General features: G+C 41.1%; 1 protein-coding gene across 1 annotated transcript in view; it reads right to left on the bottom strand.

Moving 5' to 3' along the window:
* LOC122877103 (nuclear receptor ROR-alpha A-like) overlaps window positions 1-20,333 on the bottom strand; it is a 104,173-nt gene extending 83,840 nt beyond the window's left edge. The window contains exon 1 of the mRNA XM_044198209.1: window positions 19,250-20,333. Coding sequence (XP_044054144.1) covers window positions 19,250-19,421 — 172 coding nt within the window. The 5' untranslated portion in view covers window positions 19,422-20,333. The remainder of the gene's footprint in view (window positions 1-19,249) is intronic.
* Window positions 20,334-22,298: the final 1,965 nt, after the last annotated feature.

Raw genomic sequence — 22,298 nt, 5'->3', positions numbered from 1 at the left:
CGTAAACCTCCATTATAAACTCACCTATGAAACTGTTGTCTTGAACATCTGATGGTGCCTTCACTTACAGTCTTGTTTACCGTGTTCAGAGTCAATTTGACCCACTGAAGTTGTTTTCAAGACTAGTAGACGAAGTAGAACTTCCCCAAAAGCTCAGAGTTTGAGTTGTGATGTATGCTGAAGTCTCTGTTGTGCAAAAGAACGGCCAATACGCACATACAGTAAAAGCTGGTATAATCAAGCTATACATACGCACACCTGTAAGCAGAGAGCGATGATAAATCCCAGCTTTTCTAAATTCATCTGCTCGTGCACGAATAGGCTGATATATATAAAGAAATAGCCCCAAAGTGCCGTATATTCTTGCCGTAACTTGGCTGAGACGACACGCATGGCTCCAACTAATCACAGCTTGCTGTCTTTTACGACTTGCAGGCGTGCTTGGTACAGCAAGCTGCCGGGGAGCGGCTTCACCGTTCCACCTGGCAGCATCACTATGTTTCCGAGTGCATCATTTTTATTGTTTTGGGTCGGGCCATTATTGTAAAAACGATGAAGAAATTAACGGGATTTTTTTTTTCTTCTGGAGTCACAGAAAAAACAAACCAAACAAAGCCAGAACTGATTCTTCACTTTATTACACATCTGCATTCAGAACACATCGTCTCTTTCACGTCACTGCAGTGATCTGACAAGTAATCCCACATAAGTTTTTCCATTCTGCATTTTCTGCTGCCGCCCGACGTCACCGAACCAGCGAGATAAACACTTCTGACTGATGAAGACAATTACTCTTTCTACACTCTGTGCAAGAACAAAGAGGAGGCAAGAAAGCTTTGTATGCAAATCAACCCCCACACTCACTCCACCTCTACCGACGCTGGAAAAAACGTACTGACAACAAAGGCAGCGGCTGACATGACTTTACAGAAAGAGGCTGATCAGGATTCACAGCAGTTAAATGATTCAGTTCACTTTAATCCTGCAGAGACACTTCACCGGAACATCACAAACATATAGCAATCAGAATAATATGAATAAAACCACTGCATTTATGTGGCATCTTCACAGAAGTAACAAAGTGCTTCAAAGGGAACTGTAGGAAACCAGACTGTGTCTACAGCCGTGCTAGCAGCTCTGCGAGGCTGAGATGAGAAGATCGATATAATCACATGCCTGTGGAGTGTGGAGCTGAAGTTAGGACGCGTTGCTTGGATACAGCAGCTAACCTGGCCAAGAAATAGTTCCAACATGTAACTCCCCATAAAACCACAAGCTGTCATCTTTACATTTCTGTTTATATACCTGTGTTAGAGATACAATATGTTAATTACTGACCTTTCGAGGTGTTGGTAGGTGTGCTTTTGAACTTTGGACAGAACCAGGCTAGCTGTTTCCCCCTGCTTCCAGTCTTTATGCTAAGCTAACCACGTTCTGATTCCAGCTCTGTACTTAAAACACAGATGAAAGTAGTATCTTCGCATCTCACTCGCTGCACAAAAATGTTAAAGGCTAAAGCTCAGTGTTTCTAAAAGAAAACAAACTTGATGGTTAATATTTCAGATGTACCCAGTATTGGCTGAGAAAATGCTATTTTACTGATTACAGTAAAGTTCAGTCTGTTTTCAACTGCGAACACACTGCTTTCTGAGATCCGACCACATGCACAACCCAGCGCTCAAGCATTTGAGCACTTTTAGCATGCTAACGCTAGTGTCCAAGCAAGCACTTGACAACTGAACAACAACACAGGGGGGCCACAAGGGGAACCAGAAGATGAACGCGCACACACGACTGCTAACTTGGTGATTTTCTTTGAGTGAAAGCTTCACAGTTTGTTGCCTGAAAGATCCTGTAAGATAAAAATCTGTTCGATATTTTCTGTTATAAAAGTTACAGGCTCCAAATGAATTTGACGCTTTTATTAGCAAGGGAGGAATGAAATGATTCAGATCTTAAAATGTTAATTAATTTAATTGATTAATTAATTAACTGATGTCGACTCTAGTGAAAATGTGCAGCAGGAAGCACGTAGATAAAGAAAAGTTTCAACAGTGAGCGTTAACAGACTCATCAGCCGTCAGTCGGCCGTCACACAGACAGATCGTCCTCATCATTTTATCATTAAAGGCTGAACTCTGATGGTATCTGAAGCAGTGACTGATGTTCATGCAACTTCTCCAGCCAGTTCAGGAGGAAAAACTAATAACCACATTGTATTTCACTACATAAATTACTTGTGTATGGGAAAAATAAACCTTTGAGTCCTTAAAACCCTTTTCACACAAGGAACTCATAACATTACTGACTTCATCAGTCTGGTAAAGTTATGGCTTTTGGTTTTCACACATTGGTCTCTGTTATGGAAGTTCAATGTCGACTCTGTTCAAACATGAGAGTCCAATGAGAGTCCTTTCCCCCCCAACTCCACATACATATTAAGAAATACAGTACATAAAAGATTTACCCTAACCCTGTCAATTTATTTATATCAATAAAATTACATATACATTTATAAGTATAAGGAAGATATTGGTATGTAGGAAAACCTACGTTCTAATCTCTGCAGGAGGAAGCATGTGACAGATTCTCAGATTTTCAGAGAAACAGGAGTCAGCCAGAGGTTTTTAAAGAGACAGCTAGTTTGTCAGCGTCTCTCTAAACAAACGACGTGTACTGTAGATATCTGCTGTTAATTAATAAATTAATCACTCAATTGATTAATCAGTGGTGGTTTTGTTAGCTAACAAGCTTGCTAAATGTCTTGCATATTGGTTTGCGACAACAAACAGTAATGTTGAATATAATGCTCTCTTATTGAAGTGATTGAGAACTGTAACAGTGAAGAATATTTATTGATTGGTGGAGATTAACTGTACTGAGGACAGCTGGTTAGACAGGAACCATGCAGAGCCTCACGCTGAATCACAGGCGTCTTCTTCATCTCACTGAGGCTAATGAGTTGTGAGATGTGTGGAGAGATATTCATAGTAAAGAGATAAGTACATATACAGTACTTGAGTAAATGTACTTATCTTAATGTAGGCTGGACTACTGCAGTTCCTTATTATCCAGCTGCCCGAATAAGTCCCTTAAGACTCTCCAGTTGATCCAGAATGCTGCTGCACGTGTACTGACAAGAACTAGGAAAAGAAATCATATCTCTCCAATATTAGCTTCTCTTTACTGGCTGCCTGTAAAATCCAGAATAAAATTTAAAATCCTTCTCCACACCTACAAAGCTCTTAATGGTCAGGCACCATCGTATCTTAAAGATCTCATAATACCATATTACCCGACTAGAACACTGCGCTCCCAGGATGCAGGGTTCCTTGTGGTTCCTAGAGTCTCCAAAAGTAGACTGGGAGCCAGAGCCTTCCGTTATCAAGCTCCTCTCCTGTGGAATCAGGTCCCAGTTTGGGTTCGGGAGGCAGACACCATCTCCACATTTAAGAGTAGGCTTAAGACTTTCCTCTTTGATAAAGCTTATCGTAAGGGCTGGCTCGGGTGAGTCCTGAACCATCCCTTAGTTATGCTGCTATAGGCCTCCACTGCCGGGAGACGTCCCATGATGCACCTCTTTCCTCTCTCCTCCTCTCCCTCTCCGTCTGTATGTATTTTTATCCCATTACTGCATGTTACTAACTCGACATCTTCTCTCTCCCGTAGTTTTGTTCTTTCTCGTTTCTCTCCTCTCTCCTTCTGTCGCTTTCAGCAGGTATTTCTGCCTCCGGAGCTGCAGAGTCTGGATCTGTGGTTGTGGGCCATCTGCTGCCCCCGTGTTCCTGCTCGACAACTGCTACTACAATTAATTACTATTATTATCATTATTATTCCCATCATTTTTATTATTTTATTAATATTAATATTACCACTACCATTTATTGTTATTATTTTAAAAATCTATGTGAAATTTGCATTGTACTACTGTATGCTCTCTCTCTCTCTCTCTCTCATGGCCGCCCACCCTGGGTCTGGTTCTGCTCAAGGTTTCTGCCTCTTAAAGGAAGTTTTTCCTTGCCACTGTCGCCAAATGCTTGCTCATGGTGGGATTTGTTGGGTCTCTGTAAATAATATTATAAAGAGTACGGTCTAGACCATCTCGATAGGAAAAGTGCAATGAGATAACTTCTGTTATGAATTGGTGCTATATAAATAAAATTTAATTGAAAGGAAACCTGAAGTTTACCACACGAGACAGTTTATAGATTCTTGTGTTTGGTCCCTCACAACACTGGATGCTGACATTTTCCAGTAATTGTTTTATTTATTCAGGTGTTTTTCAGTGGAGATAAAAACCACTGAAATGTTCACCATCCCAGACTGAAATGTGTTCAGTCAACAGTGACGAATTAATCTATCAAACTTGCTGTGACTGCATATGACATGAGGGAGAGAGGGGAGACATTTATTAATAACTGAGGTCTCGTCGTTAACGTAACGAATGTGAACTCGAGTGAAACACCTGCGTCCAGCGGGAGAACACACGTACTGACCGGGGAAACCTCCTCAGTCTTATTTTCCTCGACTGCTCCGACTCACTGCTCCTCGCCATCTGGACTCTTTGAGCAGATTCCAACCAGGAGTTGACTCTCTTTAACTGCTAATTGATATTTGCGGTCAGGTCAGCCACCTGTCGGGGAGGAAGGGAGGAGGAAGAGGGCAGATGAAGGAGGAAGGAAGGACAGCAGGAGCAGAAAAAGGCAACCAACCTTTAGGAGGATAAATTTAAGGATTTTCAAGATCTTGTAATGCTGCCTGGAATTAAATTCAAGTTCAGCTCAAGAACTAAAGCTAAGAAGGATGAGGGAGCATGAAGGGAATTTTAAATATCCCCGACATGCTCTGAGATCCAGATGTTCTACAGATCCTAAAGTAAGACCTGGTAATTAATTAATTAATTAACAAAAATACAATTTGTAACTAATAAAGTATGAACCTTTTTTGGAAGGGTCACAGTTGATAACATAGGGAATACTGTATTTTAAAATACAGAAATGGAGTTTCTACTGTCTCCAGCTCACGCCCTCACGTGGTAGACTTTTATTGTGAAACATCTGCAGGAAGTTTTGCATTTTATTGAACTTGTGAACACTGCAAAGTAAAACAACTGGAATTAATTAGGGAATGAAAACAGTATTAGTATTAAAGAGAGAAAGTGTTTTCAGTATGACATTACTCTGTTGTTCTGATGGAAATATCATCTATTCCATTAGCCATACTCACTTATCTTTGAGCTGTGGAAATGCACATCATACTGAATTTACCATGTGAGACTTCATTTGTTTGTGCTGGCAACAACCCCGCACCCCTCATTTATGGTTCATATGTACTTGATTTCTATGGATTTTTGGACTGGCCAAAATGAAACTTGTCAGTTGTCAGCTTGAGCAGAGTGGACTGAATGTTTCTATAGTTCCAGCAACTCCAACAGAGTGAGACGTCTTCTCTCTAGTGGGTCGCATCACGTCAGTTTCAGGAGTCACATTCTCCAGTTGAACTTTCTTTCAAAATATATCAATAATTTAGGCTTATAAACTTCATAGTTTTGAATCAGGACCTTCAGTATTTGGGTCAAGTAGCTCGTGAAAAATAAGCTGTCAGATGTTGTAGCTACAACTGTTATTTCAATGTGTCAGATACATATTTAGTCAACATTGAGGTAAACATAAGTATCGGATCAGACTGAGTATCAGCAGATACCCAATATTAAAGGACTCGGATCGGGATCAGGGCCAAAAACACTTGATTGGGACATCCCTAATATGCAGTGTATATACTGCATATATAGACACATTAACTACTTGGAAAGTACTTGGTTAACATTAGGATACGACTGTGGTCATGGTTAGAAGACCTGTCAGTACAAGTTAATTAAATGAAAAAAGCTTTTCTTGGGAATAAAGTCTCATCGGTGGACGGCTGTCGAAGTCAGAAACTGTAAATGATTCAGCAGCAGAAGTCACAAAAGAAAAAGAAAAGCAAGGGTGTGAGGGGCCTCCTGGCAGGGCAGGTATCCGGGCAGATCAGCAGCAGTCTATACAACACAGACTGTACGATGAGTCACCGACTGGCAGCATGTTGTATCGAGCTCATTCAGAGTCAGTTTGAGGCCGTGAGGCTGAGCGCCATCTGAAACACACACTGGTGGTTATGCAACATGGTGCACACTTAATGAAGATGTGCTGTTTCCTGACACAATTAATGTGTAGATAGCAAAGTTACACATTTTGTATCAATTTCTGTAAAATGTGCTGCATGCCGCATCCTCTTCAACACACTCAAATGTGTTACATTGTTGTATTGTGGACTAAAGGGAAAAACTCATATCCATTTTATTAACTTTATTTTGGTGGTTTTGAAAGTGTTTCATCAGGCCAAGACGTCGACCTGTAGACGAACCTATTGATTCATACAAATATTAAATTGTGAAACACATCAGAAATCATGAATCATGATCCACCTGATTCCCTACATGTTGGATCTGAGGAGTGAAACTGTGTCTGCAGTTGTTTTCTTCTTCTGCATCTGAACATCTGATCCTGCAGCCAGATCCACTTCTGACAGAGATAATCAAATGTCCACGACAGCACTCTTTTGTCTTTATCAGGGAGCAACGAGGCGTGTTCGGGCCAAACAGGCCCGCCGCTGCACAAAGGAGCCGTCAACAAGCTAATTAACAGCTGGCTTCAGACCAGAGCAAGAGGCACTCTGGGTAATTATCATTAGAGCTGAGTAATTCACCTCATGTTTGAGTCTAGAGGAAGGAGGAGGAAGAAGAGGTGTTTGGTAAATAACCTGAAATACAAGTACAGCTCTTACCAAGTAAGAAGAAGTGGAGAAGTAAATTGTTTTACTATGAATCCTCATGTTTCTCTCAAAGTAAAATACCCAAAACCTACTTTGTGTGTCCAACTGTAACAATCAGACACACAATCAGACATATTTCAAGCTTGTGAATTTACATTTTTGCCAGATCACCTCATGTCCTTAGTTTAAAATACATCGTTTTGTTTAAATATTCATTCATTTTAGAAAATTGTGATACAAAGGGCTTTAAAGTATCAAACTAATCCAATAATAGTGAATGGAGTTGAACTTTCAATTGATGTGTGAGCACAGAAAGGTGTGAAAATGTGTAAAGTGTGAAGGGAGCTGGCAGTTGAACTTTGACTTAACAGTGAAAGCAGTTTAAGTGTTAGGTGAAGTGTAACTAAAAGGCGCAGAATTGTCACTTTAAGTGTACTTAGAGGACCAGTGTGTAACATTTAGTGGGATCTATTGGCAGAATATGGCATAAATGGAATATAATATTCATAAGTATGTTTTCATTAGTGTGAAAATAAGAATCGTGTTTTCGTTACCTTAGAATAAGCTGTTTTCATCTACAGAGGGAGCGGGTCCCCTTCCACGGAGGCCGCCATGTTGCACTGCCATGTTTCTACAGTAGCCCAGAACAGACAAACCAATCACCGGCTCTAGATAGGGCCGTTAGCGTTTTTCGCGAGTTTCACGGCCACCGTAGTTTCTCCTAGACCAGACCTGGGCAAAAACTAAAATTCGGCCACCGAAAATTTTCGTCCGAAATACCTAAAACACCGAAACAACACGGCCGAAACACAATTGTAATGACGCAATTAAAAAGCGCAGCCAGCACACGGTTATCTGGATAAGAGCCAACATGTCTGCGGTGTGGACTTATTTCAATATCTCGCAACATGCGTGAGCTGTGAGTGAAGGTGAACAGCGACAAGTGACGCTAGCCAGGTTACCCTCAAGATGTCGGCTCACGCTAAGAAAAGAAAAGTTGATAAGGAATGCCGTGTTTTCAACAAGACATGGACTGCCAAGTATTTCTTTACAGAAATTAAAGGTAAAGCCATGTGCTTAATCTGTGGTACACAGGTCACTGTGTTAAAGGATTATAATTTGAATCGCCACTACACGACCAAGCATGAGGATAAATACAGAAATCTGTCTGATGAAGAGCGCGCGGGAGTCTGATGCGTTGCTAACAAAACTGCAAACCCAACAAGGACTTTTTACGAAACTTCACACCCCCAGAGATGCAGCCGTCAGGACAAGTTATCTCATTTCTCACAAAATCGCCAGAAAAAGTAAGGCGTTTTCTGACGGAGAGTTTATTAAGGAGTGCTTATTGGACTCTGTTGCGCTGATGTGCCGGAGAAAAAGGCCGCATCAGAGAACGTGTCACTCTCCCGACGCACTGTGACGAGGCGGGTTGAGGACGTCGCTGGAAACTTGGAGCTTCAGCTGAAGAACAGAGCGGCCGACTTTGACTGTTTTTCTCTGGCTTTGGATGAGAGCTGCGATGTACGTGACACCGCCCAGCTACTCATCTTCTTACGTGGGATAACTGCAGACTTTCAAATCACGGAGGAGTTGGCAGCCATGCAGTCAATGAAAGGGACAACCACTGGTAATGACTTGTTCACAGAGGTAAATGCTCCCTCAGAGAGGAGACCTTTCCACACCTGAGGAGGCATACTCAGAGGATTCTAGTCCTCTTTGGATCTACCTGTGTATGTGAACAGACATTCTGCGTGATGAAGTTCAACAAATCCAAACACAGATCCTCTATCACTGATGACCACAACTCAGCTGTCCTTCGCATAGCCACCTCAGACATTCATCCAGATTTCAATGTCTTTGTTTAAGCCCAGAACAGACTGGATTATTCTCACTGAAGAGGTAAAATGAGGTGGAAAACATTACAAGTTATTGTTTGTTGTATTGCTGTATTTCTATAAACTTGTTAAGTTGTTTTTCATTGTTTGTGGAGATTAACAAGTTAAAAATAAATTGCACTGATTCAGTCATTGTTTTTGTTTTCTTATTTGACCTATACACCACAATTTCACATTGCCAAATATGATAAATATTTACAGAGTAGTTTTATTCTTCCGATTATCAGTACCAGCTATTCAAAATATATAATTTAGTGCATTTTACAATTGAAGAAAGTTGAGCAGAATTAAGTTTAAGTTATCGTTGGTTTGGCCCTCTGACACAATTCAGGTTTCTCATGTGGCCCCTTGTAAAAATTAATTGCCCACCCCTGTCCTAGACGTTTAGTAGGGGAGGGTGATGCTAGTGGTATTCAGTTCAGTTATTCAGCAATCTGCAACCTCACTGCTAGATGCCACTAAATCCTACACACTGCTCCTTTAAGTAACAGCGTTACAGCCGGCTTTATGTAGTAAGCTGATTTCTTTAATGTGACGTAAACAACAAACCTGGTTTCAGTAATCGGGGTCAGGATTAGATAAACCTGATTTCCTGGTCATGCATACAGGTTTCTAATCTGGTACTTAAATTTTAAGTTTTAAAAATGAATCAGAGTGATGAATTATGAGATTATGTCTTCTTGGTATCTCCAAAACTTGGCAGCTCACACCAAAATAATCTAGATGGATAAATAGCACTACAGGTGAGAAGAAAAATATGTATTTTTGATTTTGGGGTGAACTGTCCCTTTAAATGAAGGTCCACTTACTAGCTTTTTTGACTAGCTTTCAACTGCATCTTATTGTCTTCATTGTTCTCATTTTAAAGGGTTGTATATCTATGTAATGTGATGTATTTTTACTAATGAGCATACAGTAACTTCAGTTTCATTTGCTGTAAGTTAAAGCAGCTCCTCTGAGCCTCTCTGTTGGATGTTTTAATTAGCAGCGAGCCTCAAACCTCCAGCTGTGCTCACTGAACCTGCTCAGCTCCAAATCAGCAAACGATCATCTGAAATATTCAGATGGAAAAACATAAGAGGTGACCTCCTGGCAGGGCAGGTATCCGGGCAGATCGGCAGCAGTCTATACAACACAGACTGTACGATGAGTCACCGACTGGCAGCATGTTGTATCGAGCTCATTCAGAGTCAGTTTGAGGCCGTGAGGCTGAGCGCCATCTGAAACACACACTGGTGGTTATGCAACATGGTGCACACTTAATGAAGATGTGCTGTTTCCTGACACAATTAATGTGTAGATAGCAAAGTTACACATTTTGTGTAAATTTCTTTAAAATGTGCTGCATGCCGCATCCTCTTCAAAACACCCAAATATGTTACATTATTGGCCAATCATATTGCGTATTCTCCTAACGCGCACCTTGGCAATAACTAAATTATTTTTAGTATGTAACATCACCAGAATGATTTTCCATGTTTTTGGATATGATTATTACAGTGTGAAATATATTTTAAGTGAGCCAGACGAAATATTTAACCTTTGTAAAATGGGGAATGTGTGTGCTTTGCCAGTGCTTTTGATCATGTGCCATCGTCATTATTGTAACCCTCACGCGCCCATCTTGTGTTCATTAACATGAGCCCAATTCAGCAAGACGAGGGTCATTGGCAAGGCTTGGGCTCACAATATGCCACATGACCCAGCTTTATAAGAATACAGTACCACTAGACAAGTGTGGAGGTGGGTATGGGTAGCTTTAAGCTGCAGAGGGAGAGGTGGGGGAGTCGCTCAGGTGAGCAGCATCAAGGAGAGATAATTGGCACAGCTGAACTCGGTTAACTAATTATTCTTTCCTTAAATACAGTAGCATGCTGGACAAGGGAGGAGAAAAGAGGCGGTTGGAGAGCGGACGGAAGAAGAGAAAGAGCGTGCGGACAGAAAAGAAAGAAAGAACAATAGAAATAAAGAACATACACTGAAACCCTGGTGTCAGCGTGGTGTCTCAGGGCCAAGAGGAACTCACGGTAGCACGATTACGCTACAACAAGTAATGGGCTTGCTAGCTTATTATTATTATTATAAATTTTATTTTTTTTATTTGGGACAGTTTATGTAACTGCTGCAAGTAACGTTCAGCTGTTTGAAAATGACCCTCCTCCACTACCGGACCCAGGACCACTGGCCAAGACAGTGCTTGTATCCATTTATAAAGATGGCACTGAAACAATGCCTCACAGCTTTCGCAGCCCTGTCAGAGTTTTCCCCATTCAGTGCGATTAGAAAGGTTTCTCCAGTATAACAATGACTTCAAAGACTACATCTTCACAGTGATCAGCTGGAATTTGTGGAGTTTCAAGCTCCACATGTTGAAAATGAAAAGGTGACCACAATGAGACTACATGTTTTTTTACACTAATTTTAGCTGACATATTCCACTTGTGAGGAAATTGATGTTTTGAATTTTGATATAAGAATACGCGCCATGTTCCAGGTCACTGAGGGGTTTGTTTGTTCTTGTATTTTGTAGAAGGACCTGGCTGTACGGCTGAAGGCTCCAGACGTACTGACTGTCCATCAGCAGCAGAAGCTTGTCAAATTAAGCATCAATGGCCTTATAGGTTATAGGTACTCATTCTTTTGATATAAGTTCTAGATTAAAATTTCCTATTTTTGTTCAGTGATACAGGTCTGAGCACAAGTGGATTTAAAAACGATCTCCTGACTGTACATAAAAACCTTCATGTATTGTCAGTGGGTCAAGGCCTTGTTGTTTTATCCTTTGTTTTGCTCTACTGTTACCCGTCGGCAGCAGAGAAACTGCATTTGGCTAAATCATTAACCATATTCTTCCCATCGCTGAATTTGATGATCTCTGGAGAGGGTGAAGGATTTGTAAGTAATTATTAATGATTAAAGATGCAGAGTATACCATTTTCTCATTTTATTTCACTGTCTAAGAGCTGTGATGATACATTGCTTAATTCAACCAGTAACCTCAATTTTCTGCTTTGTAGTTATTCATTTTCACTATTCCTCAAACATTTTGAATTTCTTTTTTGGTTGAGATGTGTTTTATTACTTATGAGAGAAATGATCAAATCTACTAGTATGGCCCAGAGTACTCATTTATTATATATTTTTGTTTTCTTTTGTAGGAACATTTCTATGATCCTGTATCTCATGAAGGGTTCATAGAAATGAAGCTACAATATATCTGAGGGAATCTGGAAGAGGGCCAGCGGCGCTGCCAGGACGCTGCCTTGTAGTGCCGCATCAGCAGCTCAGCCTTCAGCGGATGAAGACCCAAGTAAATGTTTGACTGTCATCAAAAGAGAACATGGGCCTGATCAAGATGGCAATAGGAATGACTTTCAGCCATCGCAGACATTGTCCAGCAGTACCCTCGTTTTATAGCCTGGTAAGACTCATGTTTCCTTATCCCAGGGATTCACTGATACGAGCTTTGTGGTTGAAGTGGGGCTTGAAACTAACTACCATGAAAGTAATCATTTCAGATCTAAGCAACACATGTACTTGTGATTGCCGTTTCCTATATCAGCTAGATGTAGAGTTTGGAAGACTGTTCGATGGGAAGGCATTCATCGAGATGTTCATCCAAAAGTTGGGAAGCAGATTGCCATTTTAGAGAAGGGTGTTGTGTCGTCCTTGTTGGATCAAACTGGAAACCAGAATGATGGTAAATAGTTTTCATTTTCTGTATCCTAGTTTTTGTGCAAAATTGGGTGATTGATTACCATATAATAGGGTACTTCATTAATTAAAATATCCACTAAATGCAATAATTTTACATTTACAAAACCAACTGTTTGTGCTCTTTTCAAATAGATGAGTTGTGCCACAGTATGCTGCAGGTTCTCACACACCTGCTTCCACCAAGGGCTTCAGGAAGGGGTGCAGCAGCCTCAACCCGATGCAGTCAAGTCAGCTATGTCACACCTACTGGACTTTGTACCGGTATGTTGTTTAAAGGAAAAGCTCATATAGTCCCACATTTATATATCAACTACATATCAAAACACTGGAAGTTACATCCAGCCAGAAACACACCAAACCTCTTCCAGCATCCAGACCACAGACCCACCGGGGACCCGCCGGCCAAAATAACTTCACACCAACGTGACCGGACTCTCTGCTGTGTTCTGAGCACATCATCACCCAGTTTGTGAAACACTTTAAACTGGGTCACACTTTCACATACAACTCCTCTGAAAGTGACAAAAGCAGTTCATGGAAAACTGATCTGAGGTCTGAGCAGAGCTGCGAGGCTCAAGTAAACCCAGACCAGCGGCGGCAGGTGCATTGGGGTCGATAACAACATCTAAACTACATGGGACCTTTGACCTGACGGGGTTTGTGGAGCTCAGAGAAGCTTTGACGCCTGAGCGTCAGAGCTCAGGGATTTACCGATTTTGTGAAACTGGTTATTATTTTTCTGACCAGGGACATTATTTATCAAGCGTCTCCTACTTTTAGAACTAGGAATTAAAGCATTTTATAAAAAACTCTCTTTAATTAATAAATGACTCCTGTCTCTGCTGATATTTAGGGCCCCAGAGGAGTCCTGACCTGTTAGGAGCTGCAGGCGATGCCGTTCAGGCAAAACAAATGATTTTTTGAGACTGACGGGACGGGATGCAGAGAACACATGCTGTCCCTGCACAAACCCATGTCCTCACAACTAGGGCTGCAATGAACAATTCTTTTTATTACTGAATAATCTGCCGTTATGTTTTCAATTAATCTATATTATCTATCTATATCATTGTCCAAAAAAACATTTTCTCAGAGCCCAAGCTGACAGGGTTAGGGTTAAACAACAGTCCAAAACCCAAAGACAGTCAGTTTACTATCAGAGAAGACTAAGAAAATATTACATTTTTCCTTTAGAAAATGACTTAATCGATTGATTAATTATCAATTTGCTGTCGTTCGACTAATCGATTTATTGTTTCAGCTCTACTCTTAACGTTAGACGTTTTTGCAACGGGGAAGATGCAGCTGTGCAATTGTGATGATTCTGATTTCAGCAGTCAGTCAAACTTGATGATGATGATGATGATAATGATGGCAGATACTGCGCCTCAAAAAGATAATGGTGGCACAAGTCAAGGTTGAAGGAGATGTCAACTTATTTACTGCACGTAAAATCTAATATAGGGTCATATATCTTGTTTTTATTTTACTTATTTCAAATAATAGCGGGGCTATAGTAACTACTGTCTAATATTCCAAACTGCTACTGTCCGGAAAACTACAACACATCATCATAATTTCTACTCGTGAGTGTCAAAAAAACAGCGACGTCACACTCTTCTAGGAGTAGTTCTTCTCCTCCACTGAGGTCGGAGTGGTTTTAGTCCTACAGGTTCACCTAGGAGAAGTACCGGCCCAGAGTTTTACACTGGCTGCTATTTTTCTGACCAGATCTGAAGAACCTTATCTAGTTCATTCATGCTTTTCCATTCGCTCATCTTAACACGCTCTCTGTCTGGGAGTCCAATCAGCTTTAACCTGACAACATGACAGGAAGTCATATTCCCCACAATAATAACAAATTAAAGACAATCACAGGACGTGCGCTACGGTCGTGTTCATCCCGTCTGACTGAGCGGCTGTGAAGCACCTTCACGATCCAGAAACACCAGATGAGACAAGGCGAGACGCTGTCCACAATGAGACCGCAGGAGATAAACGTTCAGATTTATTGTTTGTAATGACGACTGGAAGAAGAAGAAGAAGAAGAAGAAAGAGAAAAGACAAGCTGTGTGGGTGAGACAGAGAAACCTCAAGGGGCTGAGATGCCGAGAAGAAGAAAAAAACAAAATTACAAATGAAGACACAACAACATCAAAACTGTGTGAGGACAGAAACGCTGCGAAGACCAGGAGAACAAATAGAAAAACTAAAGTAAAGACAGTGAATGCAGGCTGTGAATAAACTGTGTGTGCTGTTGTAATTCTACCTTTGTGAGGACCAATAAGAGTTTTAAACCTTCACTTTTAGACAGAGTATTTTGGGAAATGAGGACATTTCGGAAAGTGATGACATGTTTGGGAACGAGGACGTTTTGCAAAGTGATATCATTTCTGGAAAGTACAAACAGTCTGTACAGTGAGGGCATTTTAAAAAGTGGGACCATTTTGGATTTTTTTTTTGACGAAGTGAGAACACTGGCACATTTTTGGAAAGGCACATTCTTCATCATTTACATTTTTGGTCAATTTTAAAAGTGTGGACATGTTTAATATTATTTGGAAAGTATAAACAGTTGGAAAAGTGGGACCATTTTAGAACGTTTGTGAGGCCATATGTAAAGAGGATTTTGGAAAATATGGATATTTTTGAAAAGTTATGACAATTATGAATGAGGGCATATTTTGGAAAGCGCAGATATTTCAAAAGAAGTGAGAACATTTTGGAAAGCGATGATATATTTGGGAAAGAGAACATTTTGCAAAGTGAAAATGTAAACAGCTTTTTGGTTAGAAACATCTTCAAAAGTGGGAACAGTTTGGAAAACGAGGACATTTCTGATTAGAAACCTGGATATTAGAATGCAGAACCAGGTTTCTCATGTTCCAAGAAAATATCACATCCTGAATATGATCAAAACCAGAATATTAGTGAGTATTCACTAAAATATTCATTATAATATAGTCGTATATTTTATATTAGAATATTTTAATACAGGATTATCAAGAGCATCTGTGAAAAATAAATAAAACACGATTGAAATAAATGATCCCAGAGCAGTGCACAGGCCAGAGAATCTCTGTAATATTTCAGTTTTATGAATAAAGTTTCCTGCTGCTGTTCTCCTGCAGGCAGCAGGAATGCGGGTCAACAGGTTGGTTAGTGATTTCAGCTTAAAGCTGTTCACAGGTCTGATCTTGAAGCTGTCACTCTGACACACTGGCTGCTCTGGCTCTGTGCCCTTCTAACCCGTCACCTCTCACGCCTGCTGCCTTCGAGTGCCGTCAGAAATAACAGCAGCAGTTTGAGGAAATTATTCACTCACGTTTTTTTTTAATCAAATCGAGAGAGAGTTGCATCAACTCCTTTCAATTTCAAATCAAATGGCTTTATTGACTGCATACAATACAACGTTGCCAAAGCATATTAACACAAACTATACAATCATAATGAACAAAATAATCAGTAAACAATGTTCAATAATAAACGTTGTCTCCAATGGACCTTTTTTTTTTTTACATGGCTCTGGGTTGCTCCCCGCTTCTGCTCTGGCAAACCAAACCAAACCAAACCAACTCTCTGTATACTGAGAGAGATTTACCTGGCGGTGATAGGCTTAATCAGCATTGTGTGAACATTCGGCTCGAATGTAACGGACGTCCCGCACTCCAGCTTTAACAGTCTATTTTATTCACTGCGGAATTATTTCAAAACAGTAAACAAATTCAAAATGATTCAGAACTTTTACCTCAGACTCCTCACACCATCTGTCAAATCTGACCATTAACCTTCCAATGGAGAGAGGTCAAGTTTGCTGTCAGTCTACTGTGAAAGACATTTTTACTACAGTTGGACAAACTAACCATCACAGATGACATTAGTTTAAACGAGCCTCAGGGCGGTCGTGTCTGTCTGCTGTTTAGCAGCAGGTTTGGGGTCAGAGATCAGATTTTTCTGTGTTTCCCTGCAGCCAGGGACACATTATAAATCCTTATTTTGTTACTTAACTTGTTTAAATGACAGATGAGTTTCTACTTGGTAAAATGACAAGGAGTGTGGATACATTTTGAACAATTCCCAGGCCGACACAGAACTCCCCTCGTCTACTCAAACTCTCTCGCAGCATTGGTGAGTCAGGTGCGATGACAAACAACTATGAAAAGGTTTGTGCTCTTGAATCCAGGCTTTCCAGGAAGTAGTTACAGGTGCGTGTGTGTATTTTTATAGTGTGGTATTAGTACTGTTACTTAATTAAAGGGTTTGAATACTTCCTCCACCACTGTTTTTCTGTGAGATGAGTCATTGTTATCTAACAGTAGACAAGGGCTGAGACAAGTTTACAAGGCGCACTTGAATGCAGCATTTGACCCGCTGATCTCTGGGAGTTTAGTTTGTTTATCTCTCATTATGTACCCGGGGCCCGGCTCCTCCTGGCTCTCCGCTTTGACTGAACGTCTCAGAAGCAGAGTCGCACTATCTGCTCGTCTCGATTTCCTCACAGCTCAAACACTCACTGGGATTTTTTTCCTGAACAGCTGTTACGTAACAGACGACTGAGAAACTCAATGAAGCTCGGTCTGACTGCCTCTCTCTCTCTCTCCGGTCTGCGTTCCACCAGCTGCACACAGGAGACACACTTCCCTCATTGCTATTAATTATGAGAGTTTGTCTGCATGTGTGACTCTAAACAAACAAATAAGAATTACTAGTCATTAAAGTAAAAAGCAGCAGAGTAGGGCTGCAGCTATCGATTATTGTAATAATCGACTGATCTGAATATTATTTTCTTGCTTAAATGTTTAGTCTATGAAATGTCAGGAAATAGTGAAAAATCACCCATCACAGGTTCCCAGAGCCAAAGGTGACTTCTTAAAATGATGAAGATGTTCTATTAAGTGTCACAAGAAAAGCAGCAAATCCTCTCGTGGCATTTTTTTTAACTATTGTTGCTTGGAAAATGACTGAAACGATTAATAAAAATAGTTGCAAATTACTTTTCTGTCAATCAACTGACCGATTAATCGACCAATCGTTTCATCTCTGCAGCAGAGCAGAAAATCAAAGCGCAATATGAGAGGAGATAAGAAAAAGTCCATAAAGCTTGACACAGCTTCAAAATGATCTCTTAATCTGTGCACACAACCAATCATACAAACTTCAGGTCCCTTAAATAGAGTCTCTTCAGTCCACCGCTTCATCATCAAGGCATCCTACATGGCCAAAAGTATGTGGACAATCAAACATTACACCCATATGTAGTCAAGTTTCCAGCGTAAATTTCAACTCAATTTCCAGAAAATCTGCAAAAGGAAACGTGACTCGCTGCTCGTCTCCACCCGCTGCTGCTGCTGCTGCGAGAACACGAGCTCATTGGCTGATGGAGGTGAACAGCTGGTGGAGCCGATCCTCCAGCCGCTGCCGTTAAAGCAGCGCAGAAGAAGAGGACGCAGCGAGACGACGTCATCAAAAGAGCTCCAGTGGAAGCTCAGACGATGGAAACATGATGGAAACATGATGGAAACATGACGTTTCTGTCGGCTTCATGTGTTCATGTGAGGAAGGCTCCAGCCTCCTCATCGCTCCACACACAGCTGATGCTCTTAGCTCTTCAGGCTTCATGACGTCAGCAGTTATTCACTCCGTCTGCTTCTGGTTTCACCCACAAACAGCTTCCAGGCCTCACACGTCAGGAAACACTTTTTTTATGTATTTCGACAGCATTTCCACTCAGGTTTTTTTATGCGCAAATTGAAAATGTGCATAAAAAGAGGTGGATGGAAACTCAGTTAGAGACAGTGTAATGTGATGGTGTCACCGTGTTCATTAATGAGCTGCTCCAACAGCTTTCAGGCTTTCCAGCAGGGATCTGCTCCCATTCAGACACCAGAGCATCAGTGAGGTCCAGCACTGGTGCTGGTGGATCAGGTCTGGCTCCCAGTCCGGGTTCCAATCACGGCTGCAACTAACAATTATTTTCACTATCGATGACTCTTTCTGCCTATAAAATGCCGCAAAGAAATGAAAAATGCTCATTCTAATTTCCCAGAGACGATGCGACGGCTGCAGAGTTCTTGTTTTATCCGACCAACGGTCCAAAACCCAAAGACGTTTAGTTTCCTATCAGACGCGACAAAGAAAAGCACCGAACCCTCACGTCTGAGGAGCTGGAACTGCGAAATGTTTGGCGTTTTTGCTTGAAATATTACAGAAACGATTAGCCGATTACCAAAATAGGTGCCGATTAATTTTCTGCCGACCCACTACTCGATTAATCGACTAATCGTTTCAGCTCGTAGTTCCAGTTCAAGCTGCAGGACGGGGCTGGGGTCAGGACCTCCACACCAAACTGGGAGAAGCGTTTCTTTCTGGAGCTGCTGTGGGTCATGTTGAAGCAGGAAAGAAAAACAGCACAAACTGTTGACACAAAGGTGTCACACACAAACACTGCTGTCTAAAATATCATTGTAGGTTGTGGCATTAAGATTCACCTTCACTGGAAGGAAGAGGCCAAACCAGGAAAATGGGTGTTAAATTCTTCAGAATCATTCAGTGTCACACTTAAAGTGACTTATTCCACTCTCTTCACTCATTAAATGAAAGTTAAATAATTAAAAGTGGCTGTCTCTGTCTCTGTGAGCCTCCACAAACTGCTGTGTAAAAGGTAAAGGTGTCACACAAAGCCGTGCATGAGTGTTATCATGAGAGTAAGAAAGCAAAGCAGGTCTGAACCTCAACAGACCAAACTGCTCCACAACCGTTTCAAGTTGCAGCTGCAGCCTGACAGACAGACAAAATAACAGAAATATGAAACCCAGCTGTCGTACCTTTGCTGTAGCCGGAGGAGCTGGACCCGGAGCTGCTTGGTCTCCTCGCCGGAGTCAGTGGCTCTCCGCCCCCCAGGGTCTCCAGGCTCGCCGGTGTCTCCGTGACCGGCGTAGCGGGCTCAGAGCAGCTCCTGCCCGGGTCGCTCGCCGGATCCTGCGGGGACGACTCCATCCATGCACCGAAAAAAAACAAACTCCAAAACGAACAAAATCCCGCTCAGCTGTCAAAAGGACAACACCGGAGGCGACAAACCCAGCGAACAGCCGGCGAAGCGGAGCGTCTGAACAGCGGGAGAAGCGCGGCTGCTTGGCGGCTGTCAGGTCGCTGCTGTGCGCGCCGTTTGGAGGAGAAGAAGCCGGGCTGAGAGAGACGGAGGGCGGCGCTGTGGAGAGCTGGGCTGCCCTCCCTGGAGGCTGAGACCCGGACAGGATCCACTCTACACAGCTACTTTCAAGTCTTTTAGGGCAAAGCAAACAAATCCGTTCTAAAGTCTGTCAGAAATCAGAACAAGTCAAGTCACAAGTAGGCTGCTGATGAGCAAACTGCAGGTGAAGATGTACTTCTATATTTCTGAACAATAAGCCAACAAGAAACCCGGACACCAGCAGAATGAACTTCCTCTTTAAAACATGCAAAGGAACCTGGGAAACACTGATGGGTTGTGCACATATCTGTCCTAACTGTGTCATGAAGACTGACATGAACATGAATTAATTAAAGTGTATGACTGCTGTCATTAAGTGCCATTCAGTTAATACCTGAACACATAGAGCCAGTTAAGATATTAGGCTGCAGTGTCAGAAATAATCCTCTACTGCATGTCATCGCCCTTTGACCCCGACACCCTCCAGTTCCAGACATCATGACATGATCCTGATGAATAAAATGAGGAGCTGAAGTGGCTTTAATGTCGGTTGTGGAGGTGAGAACACCCCTTCAGGAAGTAGAGCCACATGTGGAAAGAAAGCGCTGAGATAAATTAGATATATATTCCCAAACTGCAGAGGTGGAGGAAGTACTCAGAGCCATGGCCGAAGAATACGAGTCCTGAATTCAAAATGTTCCCTGAGTAAAAGTACAGAAGTATTTTCAGCTAAATGTACTGAAGCGGCTCCTTTCACAGTGTTATATTATTATAGAATATTATGTTGTTCTGTTTTTATCACTAATGAATTCGTGTCAGAGCATTTTAATGTTGTAGTTTGTCAGTGTGGAGCCCATTTTAACACTTTGTGTACTACTGTGTAGATTAGCAGTATAATACTGCATCATATCATATCAGCATATCATGTGGTTTTTATGTGAAAAGTAACTATAAGAGTTAAATAAATGTAGTGGAGTAAAAAGTAAAGTACATGAGTAAATGTACTTAGTTACGTTCCGCCACTGCTAACCTGTGATTTTCTCTTTCTGTGCTCAGTGATGGAGATGCAATGTGACGACACAGGTGTGGGGTAAGAGGTGTAATGAACCTGGCTTTCTGAGTCTTTTCTAGCTGACAGCGAGGGAGAATACGTAACAACACACCAACAAACAGCATTTTTGTGAAGTGTAGGGTGGAAGTACAGAACAGGAACAGGAACATCACCACTAGATAGATATATAGACAGTAGTTTAAAGTAACTAATTACTTTTACTCAAGTACTGTACTTAAGTACACATTTGAGGTACTTTACTTTATGTTACTTTCTACTTCTACTCCGCCACATTTCAGAGGGAAATGTTGTCCTTTTTACTCCAATACATTTATCTGACAGCTTTAGTTTCTAATTACTTTACAGATTCAAATTATTCAAAAATATAATAAATAAATTATGATGTATAGATTGAGCTACCCAGCAATATAGTATATTATTCAGACATGGTTCATTCTGCATAATGAGTACTTTTACTGTTGGCACTTTAAATATATTTTGATGCCAATACTAATAAGAGTATTTATGTGGTATTGCTACTTTTACTTCTAAAGATCCAAGTATTTTTTTCCACCACTGATAGATAATTTGATAACTGATTCATCGTTTGAGTCATTTTTCAAGGGAAAAATGTAACTTTTACTTGTTTCTGTTTTACATCATTTTAAATTGAGTATTTGGGGGTTTTGGACTGTTGGTCAGACAAAACGAGACATTTCAGGACGTCACCTTGGGCTCTGGCAAACTGTGATGGACATTTTTCATTATTTTCTGACATTTTATAAAGAAAAAACAACTTATCAACTAATCAAGAATAATAAGATCAAATAAGACAGATGAAATGATAATGAAAGCAATTGTTAGTTGCAGCCCTAGTAGCATGACGTCTGACCAGAGTCCTAATTATTCCCAAATTCAGGCTGCTTTTCATTTGGTTTTGGCCTCTCCTGCAGCCTTCCTCCGCTCAGTGAACCCTGCCAGCTGTGTTACTGCCTCCCTCTCTACCTTTTCATCATCAGTTTTTTCTACCTCTAATTTCCTTTTGCCAAAAGCTTCACAGTGCCTGGGACATTTTAAAAAGAGGATATTGCTCCAGATTTCATCACTTTAATCAGTTAAGACGAAATAAAAGAGCAGAATATGATGATTATTTAGAGCCGGGATGAGGAATGAAGCGGTTGGCAGTCTTCTTTAGCCTGCAGCGAAAAGCCTCAGGAACGCTCACATTTTACTCATTTCCATCTCACCGCGGCGTGAAGAAGCCGTCCACCTGCTTGGAACTGCTGCTGCTTCTTTTACACTGATCTCAGATCAGAGATGTTTGCTTTTTAAGCATTGATCTGGTTTTCTAATCCATAAAGCCTGACCACAGCAGAGGAGTAAATTTCCTTTCCTGGGTGTCCAACTCTAGTAACACAAGCAACCAAAGGTCAGAGGTCACATTAACTCCTGCAACAAAAAACAAATGTGTGTGTCTCTTGACTGATCAGTGTGATGGGAAACTGGCTGCAACAGCAATTAGACCAGAAAAAACACCTTTTGATAAAATAATACCACTAATATTAAAAATGATAATATTAATAATGGTAGTCAGAGGCTCCTGATAAAATCTAAAATCTGGAAGAATAGATTA

The sequence above is a fragment of the Siniperca chuatsi genome, linkage group LG1, assembly GCF_020085105.1.
Source record: "Siniperca chuatsi isolate FFG_IHB_CAS linkage group LG1, ASM2008510v1, whole genome shotgun sequence".
NCBI lineage: Eukaryota > Metazoa > Chordata > Actinopteri > Centrarchiformes > Sinipercidae > Siniperca > Siniperca chuatsi.
Note: the sequence above shows the minus strand (reverse complement) of the source record. Positions and strands in the feature narration are given on the sequence as shown.